At 38.2% G+C, this 22,312-nt stretch overlaps 1 protein-coding gene across 1 annotated transcript; it reads left to right on the forward strand.

The window, feature by feature from the left end:
• Positions 1-11,631: 11,631 nt before the first annotated feature.
• On the forward strand, positions 11,632-21,425 carry Vom1r65 (vomeronasal 1 receptor 65; the record flags this gene model as incomplete). Its single annotated transcript, XM_039109059.1, has 3 exons — positions 11,632-12,512; positions 18,136-18,170; positions 21,388-21,425. Coding segments are annotated over 3 exons (954 nt in total), but the record flags the coding sequence as incomplete, so codon positions are not given.
• Between the last annotated feature and the right edge of the window lie 887 nt (positions 21,426-22,312).

A 22,312-nucleotide genomic window follows, 5' to 3' on the forward strand; every position in this document is an offset into this window, starting at 1 on the left:
CCGTATATTAAACCATCCAGGCATCCGTGGAATGAAGCCTACTTGATCATGGTGGATGATCATTTTGGTGTGTTATTCAGTTTGGTTTGCAAGAATTTTATTGAATATTTTTGCATCGATATTCATAAGGGAAATTGGCTGTAAGGTCTCTTTGTTGGGTCCTTGTGTGGTTTACATATAAGAGTAATTGTGGCTTCATAGAAGGAATTTGGTAGTGATCCATCTATTTCAATTTTGTGGAATAGTTTGGACAGTATTGGTATGAGGTCTTCTATGAAGGTCTGATAGAATTCTGCACCCATCTGGTCCTGGGCTCTTTTTGGTTGGGAAATTTTTAATGACTGCTTCTATTTCTTTAGGAGTTATGGGGGTTGTTTAAATGGTTTATCTGTTCCTGACTTAACTTTGGTACCAGGAATGTATCTAGAAAATTGTCCATTTCCTCCAGATTTTCTAGATTTGTTGAGTATAGGCTTTTGTAATAGGATCTGATGATTTTTTGAATTTTCTCAGTTTTTGTTGTTATGTCTCCCTTTTCATTTCTTATTTTGTTAATTTTCATACTCTGTGCCTTCTGGTTAGTCTGGTTAAGTGTTTATCTATTTTGTTGACTTTTTTAAAGAACCAGTTCTTGGTTTTGTTGATTCTTTGTGTAGTTATTTTTGTTTCTATTTGGTTGATTACAGCTCTGAGTTTGATTATTTTCTGCTGGGTGCTCCTCATGGGTATATTTGCTTAGTTTTTTTCTAGAGCCTTTAGATGTGTTGTCAAGCTGCTAGTGTATGCTCTCTCCAGTTTCTTTTTAGAAACTTCTTTTTATTTCTTCCTTGACCATATTGTCATTCAGTAGAGTGTTGTTCAGCTTCCATGTATATGTGGGCTTATATATCAGGGCAGCCTTAGCTATGCTGATCTGATAGAATGCATAGGATAATTTCAATCTCCTTGTATCTATTGAGGCTTGTTTTGAGACCAATTATATGGTCAATTTTTGAGAAGGTACCATGAGTTGCTGAGAAGAAGGTATATTCTTTTGTTTTAGGATGAAATGTTCTATAGATGTCTTTTAAATCCATTTGGTTAATACTTTCTGTTTGTTTCACCATGTCTCCATTTAGTTTCTGTTTCCATGATCTGTCCATTGATGTTAATAGTTGAATTCTCCGACTATTATTGTTTTATGAACGTAGGTGTCCTTGCATTTGGAGCATAGATATTCAGAATTGAGAGTTCATCTTGGTCGATTTTTCCTTTGATGAGTATAAAGTGTCCTTCCTTATATTTCTTGATAACTTTTGCTTGAATATGGATTTTGTTTGATATCAGAATATCTACTTCAGCTTGTTTCTTGGGTCCATTTGCTTGGATAATTTTTTCCCAGCACTTAACTCTTAGGTAGTGTCTGTCTTTTTCACTGAGGTAATTTTCCTGTATGCAGCAAAATGCTAGGTTGTCTTTACATATCCATTCTATTAGTCTATGTCTTTTTTATTGGGGAATTGGGTCCACTGATGTTAAGTCATATTAAGTAATAGTGATTCTGTCCTGTTACTTTTGTTGTTAGAGGTGGAACTATGTTTGTGTGGCTATCTTCTTTTGGGTTTGTTGCAAGAAGATTACTCTCTTGCTTTTTCTAGGGTGTAGTTTTAATGTAGGTGCTTAGAGCAATACATTTCCCTCATAGGATTGCTTTCAATGTGTTCCAGTTTTCTCTTATATTCATTTTAAAATAGTTACAGAAAATTTTTAGTCCTCCCTCGACTTCTGTTTTGACCCTATCATCATTCTGTAGTGAGCTGTTTAATCTGCATTGGTTTTTGTATTTTGTCAACATTAGGTTTTACTGCACTGTGGTTAGATTAGATAAAAAGAGTGATGTCATTCTCATTGGTAATGATTTGTCTTGCATTTCAGTCTATGGGCTATTTATATTTTAATTATCTTTAATCTTTTTTTTACAGTTCACTCTTAATCTCCCTCCTGGTTTTCCCTCCAATTGTTCCTTATCCCATTTCTCCTCCCTCAATTCCAAGAAGATGTTCTTCCCCTGCCCAGGCCTCCTTACTGCCTGGGATCTCAAGTCTCTCAAGGGTTAGGTGCATCTTCCCTCACTGAGGCCAGACCAGGCAGTCATCTTCTGTATATTTGTTGGCACATGTGCAGTTTCTGTGTGCTGCAGAGTAAAAGGTGTATTTTTTGGTGTTTGGTTAGAATACTGTCTAGGAAACTGTTTAAGTCCATTTGATGTATGAAGTCATCTGTTTTTCTGGTTTTTCTGTTCATTTTTGTCCAGATGACCTGTGCATTGAAAAAAAATAGATATTGAAACAATCATCTACTATTAATGGGTTGATGTTAATCTGTGCCTTTAAATCCAGGAATATTAAATTTTTAAAAATGAATTGGGTATCCTGGAGTTTGTTGTATTTACGTGTAGGATAGAAATGTTTTCTTGGTTAAATGTTCTCTTGATTAGAATGAAGTGTTTCTCTGTGTCTCATCTAATTAGTTTTACTTCAAAGTCTATTTTGTCAGATGTTTGGGTAGTTATTCCTGATTTCTTCTTGGTTCCATTTGATTGGAGTATCATTTTACTCAAAGCTGGTGCCTGTCTTTTAAAACAAAAACGTGTATCTTTTAGGCAGGAGGGAGCTTGTTTCTATGTTTTTGTTGTTGGTGTTTTTGATTTTTGTTTGATCTATTTATTTACTTCCTGTCTTTTGAGTGGAAAATTGAGGATATTCCTGTTTGAATTGTTATTAAAATGTGTTATTTGTTGGTTTTTACTGTTGTGTTTTGATAATTATGGCTTCATACTTTTCCACAGTCTCTCTGCTATGCTCATTTTTGTCTTCAGCCCCAAATAATGCTTCTGGTATTATTTTAGGCTTAGATTGTGGAATATAAGCGTTTTCAGGTTGTCTATGTTGTGGAAAACTGTTCTTTCTTCATTCATAGGATTAGTATGTGTGGGCATATAATTTTAGATTTGCTGTCATTGAGGACTTGGTATGTATTGTTGCAAGTTTTTCTGGTTTTAAAAGTTTACCTCAAGAAATCACCTCTTCCTATTCCAATGTTTTTTTTTCCTGGAAACTCACCTTTCTATTTGATGGATTTTATTTATTTGTGACTCGTGTTTTCTCTTAGAGCTTTAAATTCATCTTGTTTGTTTTGTATACTTAGTGTTTTAAGTTTAAGATGAATGGAAATTTTTGTTTGTGCTCTTGGATTATTGTGCATTCTGTGAGCTTCCTAAATTATATGGTTATGTCTTCTATGTTCTTATTGACATTCTTTTGTTTGCCATTGACTTAGAATTCTTCTCTGCCACCTGTGCTACAGTTTGAAGATTTGAATTTTTTCATGGTATCCCACATATACAATACTCTCTAGGCATGCACTCTATCAACTGACCTACATTTTCAGACCAACAGCTCAATTTCTGCTGATAATACACTAATAATAATACACTTGTAATAAAAATCATTTGCCCTCAGTGTGTTTGGAGAAGGGGACATTTTCTCAATTTTCTCAAAAGAGCTGTTAATTTCCAGGTGAGATCCTAAAGCCACTGTCAAGTATGGAGAACACCATGAATGCTTTGGAGGCAGGATGGATACCTTGGGGGAATCTAAATTGTTTTTCTATTTCTTTTAAATGAGACATCACGCATGGGAAACCCAGAGCTCAGCTGTTCCTACTCTATTTGTTCTTCTGGAATTAGGAAAGTTCACTTTTCCATTTGATAGTACCACTTTGTAACAACCTCAAAGTCAGAAGTGCCTTCTCCTGATGACATGATAACTGTGGGTCTAAAGGGAGATGAGTTGATGGCATTTCTTCCATATAACTACTTCTTAGGGCCTCATTCTACAAGGATGAATGGTTCCTCTTTTTCTTCTTCTTCTTCTTCTTCTTCTTCTTCTTCTTCTTCTTCTTCTTCTTCTTCTTCTTCTTCTTCTTCTTCTCCTTCTCCTCCTCCTCCTCCTCCTCCTCTTCCTCCTCCTTCTTCTTCTTTTATAAATTCTCTTCATTATAGTGAGAAAAGTAGGTGGTAGAATGAAGCAGAATTCTGTAATAAGTGATTATTAATTTTGTGCTTACAATTTTACCTTCAAGCTATATTGTATCATAAGTAAACCAGAGATGCTTGCAGACATAAGAATGTCAGTGTAATGATTAATAAGGTACTCAGATTTCAGTCAGTTTGACTTCTTCTATATATGACAGGAGACAGGGCCTAGAGAAAGGATGGATAGAGACAGGAAAAGCTAATAGGCTGAAGATGATTATTCAGAATTATATATTAGATGAAAATATTATGACACCCATTACATTCTACACCGACATATGTTTAAAAAGTAACTCGATCTCAACTTTTTTTTTCTGGCTTCCTTGAAAATATTTTATTTTATTTTATTTTTATTAACTTGAGTATTTCTTATATACATTTCGAGTGTTATTCCCTTTCCCGGTATCCGGGCAAACATCCCCCTCCCCCCTCCCCTTCCTTATGGGTGTTCCCCTCTCCATCCTCCCCCCATTGCCGCCCTCCCCCCACCAGTCTAGTTCACTGGGGGTTCAGTCTTAGCAGGACCCAGGGCTTCCCCTTCCACTGGTGCTCTTACTAGGATATTCATTGCTACCTATGAGGTCAGAGTCCAGGGTCAGTCCATGTATAGTCTTTAGGTAGTGGCTTAGTCCCTGGAAGCTCTGGTTGCTTGGCATTGTTGTACATATGGGGTCTCGAGCCCCTTCAAGCTCTTCCAGTTCTTTCTCTGATTCCTTCAACGGGGGTTCTATTCTCAGTTCAGTGGTATGCTGCTGGTATTCGCCTCTGTATTTGCTGTATTCTGGCTGTGTCTCTCAGGAGCGATCTACATCCGGCTCCTGTCGGTCTGCACTTCTTTGCTTCATCCATCTTGTCTAATTGGGTGGCTGTATATGTATGGGCCACATGTGGGGCAGGCTCTGAATGGGTGTTCCTTCAGTCTCTGTTTTAATCTTTGCCTCTCTCTTCCCTGCCAAGGGTATTCTTGTTCCCCTTTTAAAGAAGGAGTGAAGCATTCACGTTTTGATCATCCATCTTGAGTTTCATTTGTTCTAGGCATCTAGGGTAATTCAAGCATTTGGGCTAATAGCCACTTATCAATGAGTGCATACCATGTATGTCTTTCTGTGATTGGGTTAGCTCACTCAGGATGATGTTTTCCAGTTCCAACCATTTGCCTACGAATTTCATAAACTCGTTGTTTTTGATAGCTGAGTAATATTCCATTGTGTAGATGTACCACATTTTCTGTATCCATTCCTCTGTTGAAGGGCATCTGGGTTCTTTCCAGCTTCTGGCTATTATAAATAAGGCTGCAATGAACATAGTGGAGCACGTGTCTTTTTTATATGTTGGGGCATCTTTTGGGTATATGCCCAAGAGAGGTATAGCTGGATCCTCAGGCAGTTCAATGTCCAATTTTCTGAGGATCCTCCAGACTGATTTCCAGAATGGTTGTACCAGTTTGCAACCCCACCAACAATGGAGGAGTGTTCCTCTTTCTCCGCATCCTCGCCAGCATCTGCTGTCCCCTGAGTTTTTGATCTTAGCCATTCTCACTGGTGTGAGGTGAAATCTCAGGGTTGTTTTGATTTGCATTTCCCTTATGACTAAAGATGTTGAACATTTCTTTAGGTGTTTCTCAGCCATTCGGCATTCCTCAGCTGTGAATTCTTTGTTTAGCTCTGAGCCCCATTTTTTAATAGGGTTATTTGTTTCCCTGCGGTCTAACTTCTTGAGTTCTTTGTATATTTTGGATATAAGGCCTCTATCTGTTGTAGGATTGGTAAAGATCTTTTCCCAATCTGTTGGTTGACGTTTTGTCCTAACCACAGTGTCCTTTGCCTTACAGAAGCTTTGCAGTTTTATGAGATCCCATTTGTCGATTCTTGATCTTAGAGCGTAAGCCATTGGTGTTTTGTTCAGGAAATTTTTTCCAGTGCCCATGTGTTCCAGATGCTTCCCTAGTTTTTCTTCTATTAGTTTGAGTGTGTCTGGTTTGATGTGGAGGTCCTTGATCCACTTGGACTTAAGCTTTGTACAGGGTGATAAGCATGGATCGATCTGCATTCTTCTACATGTTGACCTCCAGTTGAACCAGCACCATTTGCTTAAAATGCTATCTTTTTTCCATTGGATGGTTTTGGCTCCTTTGTCAAAAATCAAGTGACCATATGTGTGTGGGTTCATTTCTGGGTCTTCAATTCTATTCCATTGGTCTATCTGTCTGTCTCTGTACCAATACCATGCAGTTTTTATCACTATTGCTCTGTAATACTGCTTGAGTTCAGGGATAGTGATTCCCCCTGAAGTCCTTTTATTGTTGAGGATAGTTTTAGCTATCCTGGGTTTTTTGTTATTCCAGATGAATTTGCAAATTGTTCTGTCTAACTCTTTGAAGAATTGGATTGATATTTTGATGGGGATTGCATTGAATCTGTAGATTGCTTTTGGTAAAATGGCCATTTTTACTATATTAATCCTGCCAATCCATGAGCATGGGAGATCTTTCCATCTTCTGAGGTCTTCTTCAATTTCCTTCTTCAGTGTCTTGAAGTTCTTATTGTACAGATCTTTTACTTGCTTGGTTAAAGTCACACCGAGGTACTTTATATTATTTGGGTCTATTATGAAGGGTGTCGTTTCCCTAATTTCTTTCTCGGCTTGTTTTTCTTTTGTATAGAGGAAGGCAACTGATTTATTTGAGTTAATTTTATACCCAGCCACTTTGCTGAAGTTGTTTATCAGCTTTAGTAGTTCTCTGGTGGAACTTTTGGGATCACTTAAATATACTATCATATCATCTGCAAATAGTGATATTTTGACTTCTTCTTTTCCAATCTGTATCCCCTTGACCTCCTTTTGTTGTCTGATTGCTCTGGCTAGAACTTCAAGAAGTATATTGAATAAGTAGGGAGAGAGTGGGCAGCCTTGTCTAGTCCCTGATTTTAGTGGGATTGCTTCAAGTTTCTCTCCATTTAGTTTAATGTTAGCAACTGGTTTGCTGTATATGGCTTTTACTATGTTCAGGTATGGGCCTTGAATTACTATTCTTTCCAGGACTTTTATCATGAAGGGGTGTTGAATTTTGTCAAATGCTTTCCGATCTCAACTTTTTAAGGAGTCTACCTGACAGAGGATTGCACTGAGTGTGTGCTCTAAGAATTCTAAGATCATGGTTCCACCTAGGTAGGGCCAACTGTGTTAGATTTCCATCCCTGTAACAAAACACCTGAGGTGTTTTAGAGGGCAAAAACCAAATGACAACCATTTGTTGTTTTGCAAGGGTTTGTTTACAATATTGATGCATTCCAATTGTGTTTTGTATTTTTCTATTTTGCTCTTTTCTCAAGTTACTGACTGCATGCATTTATAGGAAATCTAAGCTATGAATATACAACAAAATTTCATTAATGCATTGTTTATGACTAATTTTCTAGTGTTTTAAATATGCATATATTGATGAATTCTTAGGAAAGTTGTAATTAATGACGTAGTAAAGCATAAAACTCTCTGAGCTATGTTTTACATAGATTTGTTCAATAGATTGCAATGATTTCTCATAAAGTAGATATTTTAAAGGCAGTTCAAAAATATTCGGAAATACAACCTCATTTATTAAACACCTGTAAAATTATCCTTATACAAGTGCAATTTTCTGTAGGAATTTTAATTATTTTATTAAAATGAATACCTTTTTCTTATTTCAGGTTTTCTAAATTGAACTTTGTCTCATTGAAGCTGAGTAATATTGAGTACAACTTTCACTAGCACTGAGAAATATATTTAAAATTCTTGAATAATATGAAATTATGTAAAGTTAGAATAACTAAGGTTTCCTCTAATAGTTACAAAATACAATTGCTTGCCAAATCTACCTGCACACACACACACACACACACACACACACAATGCCAAGTAATTTAAGTTTAGCTGATGAATATGACAAGTAAAATTTTATTCCCCTGGAATATCAGTTACTAATGTATATAGGAGATTAAAATGGAGAATAAATGCAGGTGTGATGGCACATGCCTGTGATCCCAGCACTTTCAAGGCTAAGGCAGGAGAATAGTGGGTTTGATTGAAATCAGTCTGAAGTCCACGTTGAGACCCTTGAGAGCCTATACCTGTCTGTCGGTCTGTCTCCTCTCATACATGCAAACACAAATACAAAAAATTTAAGTGTAAAACTGAGAATGTAGAATTTTAAATTATTGTAAATGAAAGGGAATAAAATAATGGTAGTAACCATCATTAATTCTCTGGCCCAGTGTATCAATGCCATAAAAACCAGTTGCCAGAAACATGAGTTTATGTTTGCAAGGATTACAGAATTTTCAGTTTGTTTTGAAAAACTTATTTTAAAAGTCTGCACTAGTGCACTAGGCAGTGTCATTGTGGATCTGACCAGGTTACTCAGAAACCAGAGGACGTACTTCCATTTCCCTTTATGCTCATTTTTTTTTCACTCAAGAGATGTAAACATATTCACAGTAGCAGAGTAAATGAAAATGATAATTAGATATATTATCCATGTATGTTATCTATATTATTAAATCTTCACAAACAGGAGACAAAGATCACTATATGCATAAAACAAACTGTTTAAATAAATCAAATATTGTGATAAGGAAGAGGTGAAGTGACTGTTCATGGGAGAATGCCACGCTGTGCATGAAGACACTTTTCCTTCTCTCTCTCTCTCTCTCTCTCTCTCTCTCTCTCTCTCTCCCTCTCCCCCTCCCTCTCTCCCTCCCTCTCTCTCTCCCTCTCTCCCCCCCCTGTTCCATGTTTCTTCAAACACTTGGCTGTAGACTGTTTATTCTTTTGGTCAGGGTCAGTTTAATAGTGGTGGCTTCTCCAGTATTATAAATGTTTATGGATATGGTCTGGGTTTTAATACTCATAACTAAATATTACAACTTAAACTAATGTAGAAGGCACCAACATTGCAATTTTCTTTAAAAATAAAACATGATTTTTCTCAGTATATATACATTTTAACAAATCAGTTTTTACCCACATTAGCTATAGTCATTTTTTACTAACCCTCAGCTCCAATAAGTTCCAAAGAAAGATGTCAGTATATGTCTAGAAGATGTGTCATTTTCTGTATGTAGTAAATATTTACAAAGCAATGGGTATAAAGTAGAGAGGTTGAAGTGCATATCTTTGGAATAAAAAAATTTTACATCATATCATTTACCTTATTATATTATCATCTTTTATAGTAAGTATAATAATTATAATTATACTAAATAATTATATTGTATAGCACATTAAACTATAATTAATAATAAATTATTTTATGTATGTGGTGTGTCCATTTGTTGGTTTTTTAAAAAATTATTTACTTATTTATTTTATATATATGAGTGTTTCTTCAGAGGGCGTCAGACCCCATTATAGATGGTTGTGAGCCACCATGTGGTTGCTGGGATTTGAACTCAGGACCTCTGGAAGAGGAGTCAGTGCTCTTAACCACTGAGCCATCTCTCCAGCCCGATTTGTTGGTTTAAAATTAGAATTGATCTATAGTTCTAGCAGTTTGCAGATTAAGGTGTGAATTAAATATTCTCCTGGAGGCTGATTTATCTTAATATAATATATATGTACATATATATACATACATACACGTGTGTGTGTTGTGTGTGTGTGTGTGTGTGTGTGTGTGTGTGTGTGTGTGTATTTTTCCTACGTATAGTATTTGTGCACTCTTGTGTGCTTGGTCAAAGAGATTTTGTATCTCATTCAACCAGAGTCACATATGGTCACAAGCCACCATGTCATTTCTGAGAATCAAACCTAGGTCTTTACAAAAGCAAAATGTGCTCTTGACAACTGAGCCACATCTTCACCATGTGTCCTGAAGCTTTTATAAACAGAACACTATTGTGTGGCTACTGTAAATGTCTGCTGGTGAGAGAATTAGATGTTTGGCTCTGGTGATTGGGATGAATCCATTCCTTTACTAGATTAAGCTTTTTAGAAGCAAAATAATGTAAACATTAAATTGTGACCCATGGTATCATATTCATAGAAAAGTAATAGGCTAGTCTCAGGTACTAACTTCTGAATTATTTCTATACATACATGCATGTGTCTATATATGTGGAATATATAGTCTCACAAGGATCTGATTCAGTGTAGTCATTTTTAATTTCTTTATCAGAAACTGATTTAAAGTAATGAATTAAATTAATTCAATAATAAATCGATCCTGGTCACCAGGTCAAATAGCTAACATAGGCACTAAATGTAAGACTGTTGAGTGAAACTGTGAAAAGTATGTGGGTTCTGTGAAATGTGATAATACTGGGGACATTGTTTTCCACTACATTGGAAGGAATCTGTTTTAAAACAGAAGTATACAAACAGGATCACTATCTGGTGATCTTTGGTGAGCTCCTGTTTGTCGTAACATGTTGATAATAGTGTTTGTCTTAGCATCTCAAGTTCTCTCTTATTCGGTAGATGTATATAGCATATAGTAACTATAGAAACCAGGAAAGGAAAAGAGCAACATTGACCACATAGGGTAGGATGGAAGCAATTGAGAGCAAGATAGCAGGGCACAAACCATCTCACCAGTGAACTAGGAAAAGGACGACTTCTCAAAGTGTGGAGGGGAGTAAAAACAGAAGAAAGAGCTAGGTAGGTAAGATATCAACATGGATATCTGAAAAGCCATAGCTGCTCATTCTATTAACTAAATAATAGAATTATTATTCTATTATTTACTTAACTCCAAAACTAAATGAAAGATACTATTTGTCTTTGTAGCTGGGGGTTAGTTCTTTAAACTTGAAGTTTCACAAATGGTTATCACTAAATTGGGGGAATGCCTAGGGTCATTTAGAACAATTATTAAAGGTCATAGGGTGTGGCAGTAAACTAATGTTCTCTAATAGTATCTCTCTCTTTAATAATTCAGATTCTGGGGATGTTAGATTTCATGGAAAAAGAGTCATAAAAACAGATGGATTGAGAAAGATATTTTGCTGATTAAAACAGTGGGATTACCATGAATTATCACTATGATTGTATTTGAATTACGAGTCAACGTATGGATAATTACAAACTAGAGCACAGTAAAATTATAGAATATGAGAATGAATCACCTGATATTTTGGATTTCTTTTGTGAATATTTTTAGATCAATGTAACTTTTATTCAGTTGTACAAATATGATTAACATTCCGTGCTCAGCACTACTGTTTTATATGTTACCAAGAAATGAGGCAATTACATCAATAGGATTGGATTCCTAAGGCCTGAGATTGAGTGTAATACAGTCACACAAAGTGAGCATCCTGTACAGATATGACTTTGATAGTATTTATTATCTATAATATTCTATGAGTATAGCAGATACATGGAAGACATTTAATTGTAGGCTGTGATGTACAGTCTGTAAGATCAAGAGTTAAAGAGGCTATTCAAGAATTAGTATTAAATAGAATGGTAATGTAGCCAGTGTATCTCACACTTGATGTATGCTCTATTATTTTTTCAGCTATATGAAATAAACTTCCATTATGCTTTTAAGATGAATACACTCTCCATGTATATTCTCACTGAAGAATGTCCTTTATTTCCAAGCTGGGCTTGGAGTCATAGCCAATATATTTCTTCTTTGTTTCTATATCTTCATAATCCTGGGTCATAGACCTAAGCCCACAGACCTGATCTCCTGTCAACTGACCTTCGTTCACACAATAATGTTCCTCACTGGGGGGGATATTTTGCTTACAGACTTATTCGTGTCACTGAACATTAAGAATGACTTCAAATGTAAGGCAACCTTTTACATAAGCAGGGTGATGAGAGGCCTCTCTATCTGTGTCACCTGCCTCCTGAGTTTGTTCCAGGCTGTCACTATCAGTCCCTGTATCTCGGTGTTGGCAAAGTTTAAACAAAAACTGAAAAAAAAAAACATGATCAGTGCTTTAATTTATATTTGGTTTTTCAATTTCTCTGTCAGTAGTGACATGATATTTTATGTTGGTGGTTTTACCATTGTGAATGAGATGAAGGAGATGAAGGTTACTAAATCATGCTCACTCTTACCCTTGAACTACATTATTAAAGGACTGGTTTTAACAATGACAACCTTGAGAGATGTGTTTCTTGTAGGAGTCATGCTAACCACAAGTGCATACATGGTGATTATCTTATTCAGGCATCAGAGGCAATGCAAGCATCTTCATAGCATCAGTCACCTGAGAGCATCCCCTGAGAAAAGGGCCACCCAGACTATTGTGCTGCTAGTGGTTTTCTTTGTGATCATGTACTCGGTGGACTTCATCATCTCAGTGACCTCAGTCCTGTTATGGATGTATGATCCAGTTGTCCTGACTGTTCAGAAGGTTGTGGTAAATGCATATCCCACAATTACTCCTTTGGTACAAATAAGTTTTGATAACAGAATAATCAGTATGCTGAAAAATCTGCAGTCAAAAGCCACCCTTTATTTATTTTTAAAAAAGATGTTTTCTCTCTGCTGTAAAAAGCTATTAATTTATATCTCACTTATATGTAAAAGTGTTGTGCTGGAGTACATCCATGTGTGCATTTGTGGTGTCCACAGAGGTGAGAAGATATCTTGGCATCCCTTGGAACTGAACTTACCACTGAGTATAAAGAATTATCCTTTGCATCCCCAGCTCCCTATCCCCCAAATACAGTTCTTTAAACTTTAATGGTTCAAGTAGTAAAGCAAGATTCAACATATGATTAAATAAAATTTGTGCTATTACAAATTATACATTGTTTTGACATTTCAGTTGCATAGTAGCGGAGAGTTCTTAAGATAATTTTACACAATAATTTGATATTTCCACATGAATTCTCTTTCTCTTTTTTACTTTAAATATTAAATATTTATTTGATGCTGAGCTTAATCAAAATAAATCCCTGTTGATATTGATTTTAAGCTTTCTTTTGATTTTAATTTACTTTTACTCATCAAAAAATAGTTTAAATATTTTATCTTAGGTTTATTTTTCCCCTAACAATAATTTATCTGGGTCCATAAAAATAATGTGAACTTTAGTTTTTTCATTTTTACAGTTATTTAATGAGTACTTAATGAAAATGTCATGTCCCTGTTTATTTATAATTAATTTTATCTTTTTTTTTTTCGGGGCTGGGGACCGAACCCAGGACCTTGCGCTTCCTAGGTAAGCGCTCTACCACTGAGCCAAATCCCCAACCCCTAATTTTATCTTCTTATTGAAATATTAATGGTAAATAAAATGTTCTGTGCTCTGTACCCAAATCCTGTGGGAATGAGAGCTGGAATCTCAGAACTGCAGAAAATCTTGAGAGCTCAGGGGAGATCACCACATGTGCTCACATTCTTGGCCTAAAAGGAACCCACCTAGAGCCCTCTGGATACAGGAAGCTAGGCGCAGTCAGGGGCAGGAACCTTCCAGTCTCTGTCTGTACCCAGAGCTGAAAACCAGTCACCAGGAGTGCTGACACATCTGAAAGCAGAGATAAAACCACCACTTCTGCTATGAGGGACTCACCTGGAGCCCTCAGGACACATGAACCCAAGAGCAGTCTGGGACAGGACACTTCCAGTTTCTTCCTGCAACCAGAGCTGATCTGGTCCCACAGCTTTCTGTATGAGATGGCACTGGGAGAAAGTCGGTCCCCAGGAATGCTGACATACAGCCTTTTGGAGGGTCAAGTCCCTGTCAGAGACAGTAAGACTAACACCAGTAGCTAACACCAGAGGCAACCTGATGGGGAGAGGCAAGAACAGGAACCTAGGCAATGGAAACAAACTACTTGGAGTCATCAGAGCCCAGTTCTCCCACCAAAGAAAATACTAGATATCACAACACACTGGAAAAGCAAGATTTGGATTTAAAATCACAGCTCATGATGATGATAGAGGACTTTAAGAAGGACATAAATAATTCCCTTAAGAAATACAGGAAAACACAGCGAAACAGGTGAAGGAATTGAACAAAACCACCCAGGATTTAAAAATGGAAACAGAAACAATAAAGAAATCACAGAGGGAGGCAACCCCGGAGATAGAAAACCTAGGAAAGAGATCAGGAGTCATAGACCCAAGCATCACCAACAGAATATAAGAGAGAGAAGAGAGAATCTCAGGGGCAGAAGATACCATAGAAAACATTGACACAAATGTGAAAGAAAATGTAAAATGCAAAAAGCTCCTAACCCAAAACATCCAGAAATCCAGGACACAATGAAAAGATCAAACCTAAGGATAATAGGTATAGAAGAGAGCAAAGACTACCAACTTAAAGGACCAGTAAATATCTTCAACAAAATTATAGAAAAACTTTCCTAACCTAAAGAAAGAGATGTCCATAAACATACAAGAAGCCCACAGAACACCAAATAGATTGGACCAGAAGAGAAATTCCTCTTGTCATATAATAGTCAAAATACCAAACTCACAAAACAAAGAAAAAATAATAAAAGCAGTAAGGGAAAAAGGTCAAGGAACATATAAAGTCAGACCTATCAAAATAACACCAGACTTCTCACCAGAGACTATGAAAGCCAGAAGATCCTGGGCAGATGTCATACAGACCCTAAGAGAACACAAATGCCAGTCCAGGTTACTGTATCCTGTAAAACTCTCAATTAACATAGATGGAGAAACCCAGATATTCCATGACAAAACCAAATTTGCACAATATCTTTCTACAAATCCAGCCCTACAAAGAAAGGATAATAGATGGAAAACTCCAACACAAGAAGGGAAACTACACCCTAGATAAAGCAAGAAAGTAATCTTTTTGCAATGAAACCAAAAGAAGATAGCCACACAAACAATTCCACCTCTAACAACAAAAATAACAGGAAACAACAATCACTATTCCTTGATATCTCCAAATATCACTGGACTCAATTCCCCAATGGAAAGACAGACTAACTGACTGGATATGTATTGAAGAGCCAGCATTTTGCTGCATACAGGAAACACACCTCAGTGAAAAAGACAGACACTACCTCAGAGTAAAAGGCTGCAAACCAGTTTTCCAAGCAAATTGTCTGAAGAAACAAGCTGGAGTAGCAATTCTAATATTGAATAAAATTGACTGTCAATAAAAAAGATAAAGAAGGACAATTCATGTTCATCAAAGGAAAAATCCCACTAAAACCAGGGACTAGACAAGGCTGCTCACTCTCTACCTACCTATTTAATATAATACTCAAAGTCCTAGGTAGAACAATCAGACAATAAAAGGAAGTCAAAGGGATACAATTTGGAAAGGAAGAAGTCAAAATATCACTATTTGCAGATGATATGATAATATACTTAAGTGACTCCAAAAGTTCCACCAGAGAACTACTTAGCCAGATAAACAACTTCAGCAAAATGCCTGGGTATAAAATTAACTCAAGCAAATCAGTAGCCTTCCTCTACTCAAAGAATAAACATGCTGAGAAGGACATTAGGGAAATGATACCCTTCACAATAGTCACAAATAAAAAAAAATACCTAGGTGTGACTCTAACCAAGCAAGGGAAAGATCTGTATGACAAGAACTTCCAGTCTCTGAAGAAAAAAATTGAAGAAGAACTCAGAAGACGGAAAGACCTCCCATGCTCATGAATTGGCAGGATTAATATAGTAAAAACGGCCATTTTGCCAAAAGCAGTCAACAGATTCAATGCAGTCCCCATTAAAATTCCAACTCAATTCTTCAAAAAGTTAGAAAGAGCAACTTGCAAATTCATCTAGAATAACAAAAAAAAAACCCCATGATAGCGAAAAACGACACCCTTAATAATAGTCCCAAATAATATAAAATACCTCAGTATGACTTTATCCAAGCAAGTGAAAGATCTGTATGATAAGAATTTCAAATCTCTGAAGAAAGAAATTGAAGATCTCAGAAGATGCAAAGATCTCCCATGCTCATGGATTGGCAGGATTAATATAGTAAAAGTAACCCTTTTACCAAAAGGAATCTACAGATTAAAGCAATTCCCATCAAAATTCTAATCCAATTCTTCATAGAATTAGAAAGAATAATTTGCAAATTCATCTGGAATAACAAAAAGCCCAACTGGAAAACTAAAAATATCCTCAACAATAAAAGGACTTCTGGGGGAATCACCATCCCTGACTTCAAGCAGTATTACAGAGCAATAGTGATAAAAAAAAACTGTATGCTATTGGTACAGAGAGAGGCAGACAGACTGGTGAAATAGAATTGAAGACTCAGAAATGAATCCACACAGCTATGGTCACTTGATTTTTGACACTGGAGCAGAAACCATCCAATGGAAAAAAGAGAATTTTCAACAAATGGTTCTGGTTCAACTGGATGTCAGCATGTAGAAGAATGCAAATCGATCCATTCTTATCACCGTGTACAAAGCACAAGCCCAAGTGGATCAAGGACATCCACATCAAACCAGATACACTCACACTAATAGAAGAAAACATGGGGAAGAGTCTCGAACATATGGGCACTGGGGAAAATTTCCTGAACAGAACACCAATGGCTTATGCTCTAAGATCAAGAATCGACAAATGAGATCTCATAAAACTGCAAAGCTTCTGTAAGGCAAAGGATACTGTTGTTAGGACAAGATGGCAAACAACAGATTGGGAAAAGATCTTTACCAATCCTACAACTGATAGAAGGATAATGTCCAAAATATACAAAGAACTCACGAAGTTAGACAGCGGAGAGCCAAATAACCCTATTAAAAATGGGGTACAGAGTTAAACAAAGAATTCACAGCTGAAGAATATTGAATGGCTGAGAAGCACATAAAGAAATGTTCAAATCTTTAGTCATAAGGGAAATGCAAATCAAAACAACCCTGAGATTCCACTTCACACCAGTCAGAATGGCTAAGATCAAAAACTCAGGCGACAGCAGATGCTGTCGAGGATGTGGAGAAAGAGGAACACTCCTCCATTGTTGGTGGGATTGCAAACTGGTACAAGCACTCTGGAAATCATTCTGGAGTTTCCTCAGAAAATTGGACATTGAACTACCTAAGGACCCAGCTATACCTCTCTTGGGCATATACCCAAAAGATGCTCCAACATACAACAAAGTCACATGCTCCACTATGTTCATAGCAGTCTTATTTATAATGGCCAGAAGCTGGAAAGATCCCAGATGCCCTTCAACAGAGGAATGGATACAGAAAAAGTGGTACATCTACAGAATGGAGTACTACTCAGCTATCAAAAATAATGACTTTATTCAATTCATAGGCAAATGGATGGAACTAAAAAATAGCATCCTGAGTGAGGTAACCCAATTACAGAAAAACACACATGGTATATGCACATATTGAAAAGTGGCACAAATGCTTGAATTTTGCAAGATGCACAGACCACATGAAATTCAAGGATGATCAAAATTTGGATGCTTCACTCATTCTTTAAAAGGGGAACAAAAATATCCATAGGAGGGTATAGGGAGGCAAAGTTTAGAACAGAGACTGCACAAACGGCCATTCAGAGCCTGCCCCACATGTGGCCCAAACATATACAGCCATCAAACTAGATAAGATGGATGAAGCTAAGAATTACAGGCTGACAGGAATCGGATGTAAATATCTCCTAAGAGACACAGACAGAATATGTCAAATACAGAGGCGAATGCCAGCAGCAAACCACTGAACTGAGAACGGGACCCCCATTGAAGGAATCAGAGAAAGGACTGAAAGAGCTGAAGGGGCTTGAGACACCATAAGAAGAACAATGTCAACCAACCAGAGCTTCAAGGGACTAAGCCACTACCCAAAGACTATACATGGACTGACCCTGGGCTCCAAATTCACAGGTAACAATGAATAGCCTAGTAGAGGCACCAGTGGAAGGGGAAGCCCTTGGTCCTGCCAAATCTGGACCCCTAGTGCATGGGATTGTTGGGGGGGAGGTAATGGGGGGTGGATGGGGAGGGGAACACCCATATAGAAGGGAAGACAGATGGGTTAGGGGGATGATTGCCTGGAAACCTGAAAAGGGAATAACATTTGAAATGTAAATAAGAAATACCCAATTTAATAAAAATGGAAGAAAAAAAACAGTAAAAGAATGTCTGAGGGTATAGAGAGCTGTGGTATAGGGTCAGCTCCAGGTGTAGGCGTAATCTGGAAGGCTCCTTTTTCATTTCTGATTTTGTTGATTTGGATTCTCTCTCTCTCTCTCTCTCTCTCTCTCTCTCTCTCTCTCTCTGACCTCTGGTTAGGCTGGCTATGGGCTTATCTGCCTTGTTGATTTTTTTAAAGAACCAGCTCCTGGTTTTGTTGATTTTTTTTGCGTAGTTCTTTTTTTTTTTTCTATTTTTTCTCCATTTGGTTCATGACTTCTCTTAGTCTGTCTATGTCTCTGTTTAATTCATGTTTCCATGATCTGTCCATTGATGAGAGTGGGGTGTTGAAATCTCCTACTATTATTGTGTGAGGTGCAATGTGTGCTTCAGTAAGGTTTCTTTTATGTATGTAGGTGCCCTTGTATTTGGAGCATAGATATTTAGGATTGAGAGTTCATCTAGGTGGATTCTTCCTTTGATGAATATGAAGTGTCCTTCCTTATATTTTTTGATGACTCTTTGTTGAAAGTCAATTTTATTTGATATTAGAATGGCTACTCCAGCTTGCTTCTTCATATCATTTGCTTGGAAAGTTGTTTTCCAAACTTTTACTCTGAGGTAGTGTCTGTCTTTGTCTCTGAGGTGTGTTTCCTCTAGGCAGCAAAATGCTGGGTCCTCTTTATGTATCCATTCTGTTAGTCTATGTCTTTTTATTGGGGAATTGAGTCCGTTGTTGTTGAGAGATATTAAGGCATAATGATTGTTGCTTCCTGTTATTTTCGTTGTTTGAGGTGGAATTATGTTTGTTTGTCTCTCTTTTGGTTTCTTTGCATGGAAATTATATTCTTGCTTTCCATACATGTAGTTTCTCTCCTTGTGTTGTAGTTTTCCATCTACTATCCTTTGTAGTGTTGGATTTGTAGAAAAATATTGTACAAATTTGGTTTTGTCATGGAATATCTTGGTTTCTCCATCTATGTTCATTGAGAGTTTTGCTGGATACAGTAACTTGGGCTGGCATTTGTGTTCTCTTAGGGTCTGTATGACATCTGTCCAGGATCTTCTGGCTTTCATAGTCTCTGGTGAGAAGTCTGGTATAATTCTTATAGGTCTGCCTTTATATGTTACTTGGCCTCTTCCCCTTACTTCTTTTAATATTCTTTCTTTGTTTTGTGCATTTGGTGTTTTAACTGTTATGTGACGGAAAGAATTTCTCTTCTAGTCCAAACTTTGGAGTTCTGTAGGCTTCTTGTATGTTTATGGGCATCTCTTTCTTTAGAATAGCGAAGTTTTTTTTTTTTATATAATTTTGTTGAATATATTTACTGGCCCTTTAATTTGGGAGTCTTCACTTTCTTCTATACCTATTATCTTTAGGTTTGAGCTTCTCATTGTGTCCTGGATTTATGGTATGTTTTGGACTAGGAGCTTTTTGCGTTTTCTATGGTATTTTCTGCCCCTGAGATTCTCTCTTCTATTTATTGTATTCTGTTGGTGATGCTTGTATTTACGGTTGCTTGTCTTTTCCTTTGGTTTTCTATATCCAGGGTTGTCTCCCTTTGTTCTTTCTTTATTTCTTCTTTTTCCATTTTCAATTCCTTCACCTGTTTGGTTGTGTTTTCCTCTAATTCTTTCAGGGATTTTTGTCTTTTCTCTCTAAGGGCTTCTACTTGTTTACTTGTGTTTTCCTGCATTTCTTTACGGGAGTTCTCTATGTCTTTCTTAAAGTCCTCCATCATTATAAAAAATGTGATTTTAAATCTAAATCTTGTTTTTCCGGTGTGTTTGGATATTCAGTATTTTCTTTGGTGGGATAAGTGGTCTCCGATGATGCCAAGTAGTCTTGGTTTCTGTTGCTTGGGTTCCTGGGCTTGCCTCTAGCCATTGGGTTGTCTCTGTGTTTGCTTGTCTTGCTGTTTCTGAGAGTGACTTGACCCTGCTGTAGGCCTCTGTGTCAGCACTCCTGTAGAACTGTTTTCCTGTTTTCGTTCAGCCTTTCCTGAGAGCAGGTGCTCTAATTTCAGGTGTGTCTGCACTACTGGAAACTGTTTTCCAGCTCTAGGAGTTGGCAGGAGTTAAAGGATCCTGCCCCTGATTGCTAGTGTAGGTACTTGCACCCAGTGGGCGCAGTTGGTACTGTGCGATTCCCTCTTGGGTTTGGACTGTGGGCAGAGGGCAGTCTCCTCTAACTTCTCAGGGGTATCCACACTTCTGAAGGTCCAGCTCTCTCTACCATGGGATTTGGGTGCAGGGAGCTGTTTGGCCAGTTCAGTTTAGTCCTGGGTGTAGACCAGAATGGCGGATACCAGTGACTGTCTCTTCCTATATCCCTGTGTCCAGAGGCACTGTGCAGTTTCCCCTTGGACTAGGGATGTGGGCCGAGGTGTGTAGAGGTGGCAGTCTGTCCTGCAGTCTCAGGATGTCTGCACTCTTGGGTGGTCCGTTCTCTTCCCCACGAGATTTGGGTGCAGGGGGCTGTGGGATGGTATCAGTTTGCTTCCAGGCAGAGCCAGAAACAGGAAGTACCCTGATTCAGAGGAATTTTGTCTCTGTGTATCCTGTATCCTGAATCCACCAGGCAGGTCACTCAGTAGCAAAAAAGTGAGTCTTATCTCTGCTCTCAGGTGTGGTGGTGCTCCTGGAGACTGTCTTCCAGCTCTAGGCATGGGCAGGAATCAAAGGGTCCTGCCCCTGACTGCTAGTGTAGGTCCTTGGACCTCGCAGACACAGTTGGCACTATGCAATTCCCTCTTGTGTCTGGACTGTGAGCAGAGGGTATTCTCCTCTGACTTTTCAGGAATATCCTCACTTCTGAGGGTCCAGCTCTCTCCCCCCCTGGGATTTGGGTGCAGGAAGCTGTTTGGCCGGTTCAGATCGGTCCTGGGTGCAGACCAGAACTGTGGGTACCAGCGGCTATCTGTTCCTGTATCCGCGTGTCCAGAGGCACTGTGCAGTTTCCAGTTGGATCAGGGATGTGGGCCGAGATGTGCAGAGGTGGCAGTCTGTCCTGCAGCCTCAAGATGTCTGCACTCCTGGGTGGTCTGCTCTCTTCCCCATGGGATTTGGGTGCAGGGAACTCCATGTTTTAAATTTTCTTTGACCATTGTGTCAATCTCTTCTATGCTATCTTCTACACCTGAGATTCTCTCTTCTATCTCTTTATTCTGTTGGTGCTGCTCACGTCTGTAATTCCTGATCTCTTTCCTAGGTTTTCCATTCCTAGATTTCCTTCATTTGTGTTTTCTTTATTGTTTCTACTTCCACTTTTAGGTTTTGGATCCCTTCATTCAATTCCTTCACCTGTTTGATTGTGTTTTTCTGTATTTCTTTATGGGATTTGCTTGTTTCCTCTTTAGTGGCTTCTACCTGTTTACCTGTGTTTTCCTGAACTTCTTTCAGTGAGTTATTTAGATCTTCCTTAAAGGACTCTATTATCTTAATGAGGTAGGAATTTAGGTTAGCTTCCTGATTTTCAGGGCTTGGTGTTTTGGGAGAACTGGGTTCTGATAATGCCCACGTATATTGGTTTCTGTTGCTTTTGGTCTTTCACTTGCCTCTCTGCCATTTGGTTATCCCTGGTGTTTACTGGTCTGGGTGTCTCTGTCAGGGCCTGCCTCTTTGGTCTCTGGGTTTCTACAGGTCTCCTGGTAGGCCTGTGGCTCTTGCTATAGTAGACGTCCTGTGGGGTTTTCTGAATGCGGGGTCTTCAGAGCAGCAAAGAAGCTGCTGATCTGTTGCCCTGGCTGCAGCAGGTCTCCTGGGAGACCTTCAGACTGTTGGGTCTTCAAAGGAACAGTTAAGGTGTTGTTCGTGTGAAACTGTTCTCTGTGTGGCCTATTGACTGTGGTTTTTGTTTCCCTGTATGCAGCAGAACTCCAGGTAGTCTTTCACTCTGTTGGGTTAGTTGCCATGCATGCCTTGGACCCCCTGAGGGTCTTAAGACTGCGGTGCAGGTTGCCCAGTTGCCTTGCATGTGGAGGAACTCCTGGGATGCCTTCAAGCTGTGGTATCTTCAAGGGAGCTGACTAGTTGGCAGTCTACCATGGCAGAAGTGGTGGGCCGGAAGGGGAGTAGAATTTGGGGGTGGTTTTTTTTTAGAAGGGTGATGGGTCCTTAGTCCATTGGACTCCCAGATGCAGCTGTGGGACTTTGGGAGGGTTCCTACCAGTTGCCCAGTTTCCAGTAGACTTCCTGG

The sequence above is a fragment of the Rattus norvegicus genome, chromosome 4 (assembly GCF_036323735.1).
Source record: "Rattus norvegicus strain BN/NHsdMcwi chromosome 4, GRCr8, whole genome shotgun sequence".
Classification (NCBI taxonomy): domain Eukaryota; kingdom Metazoa; phylum Chordata; class Mammalia; order Rodentia; family Muridae; genus Rattus; species Rattus norvegicus.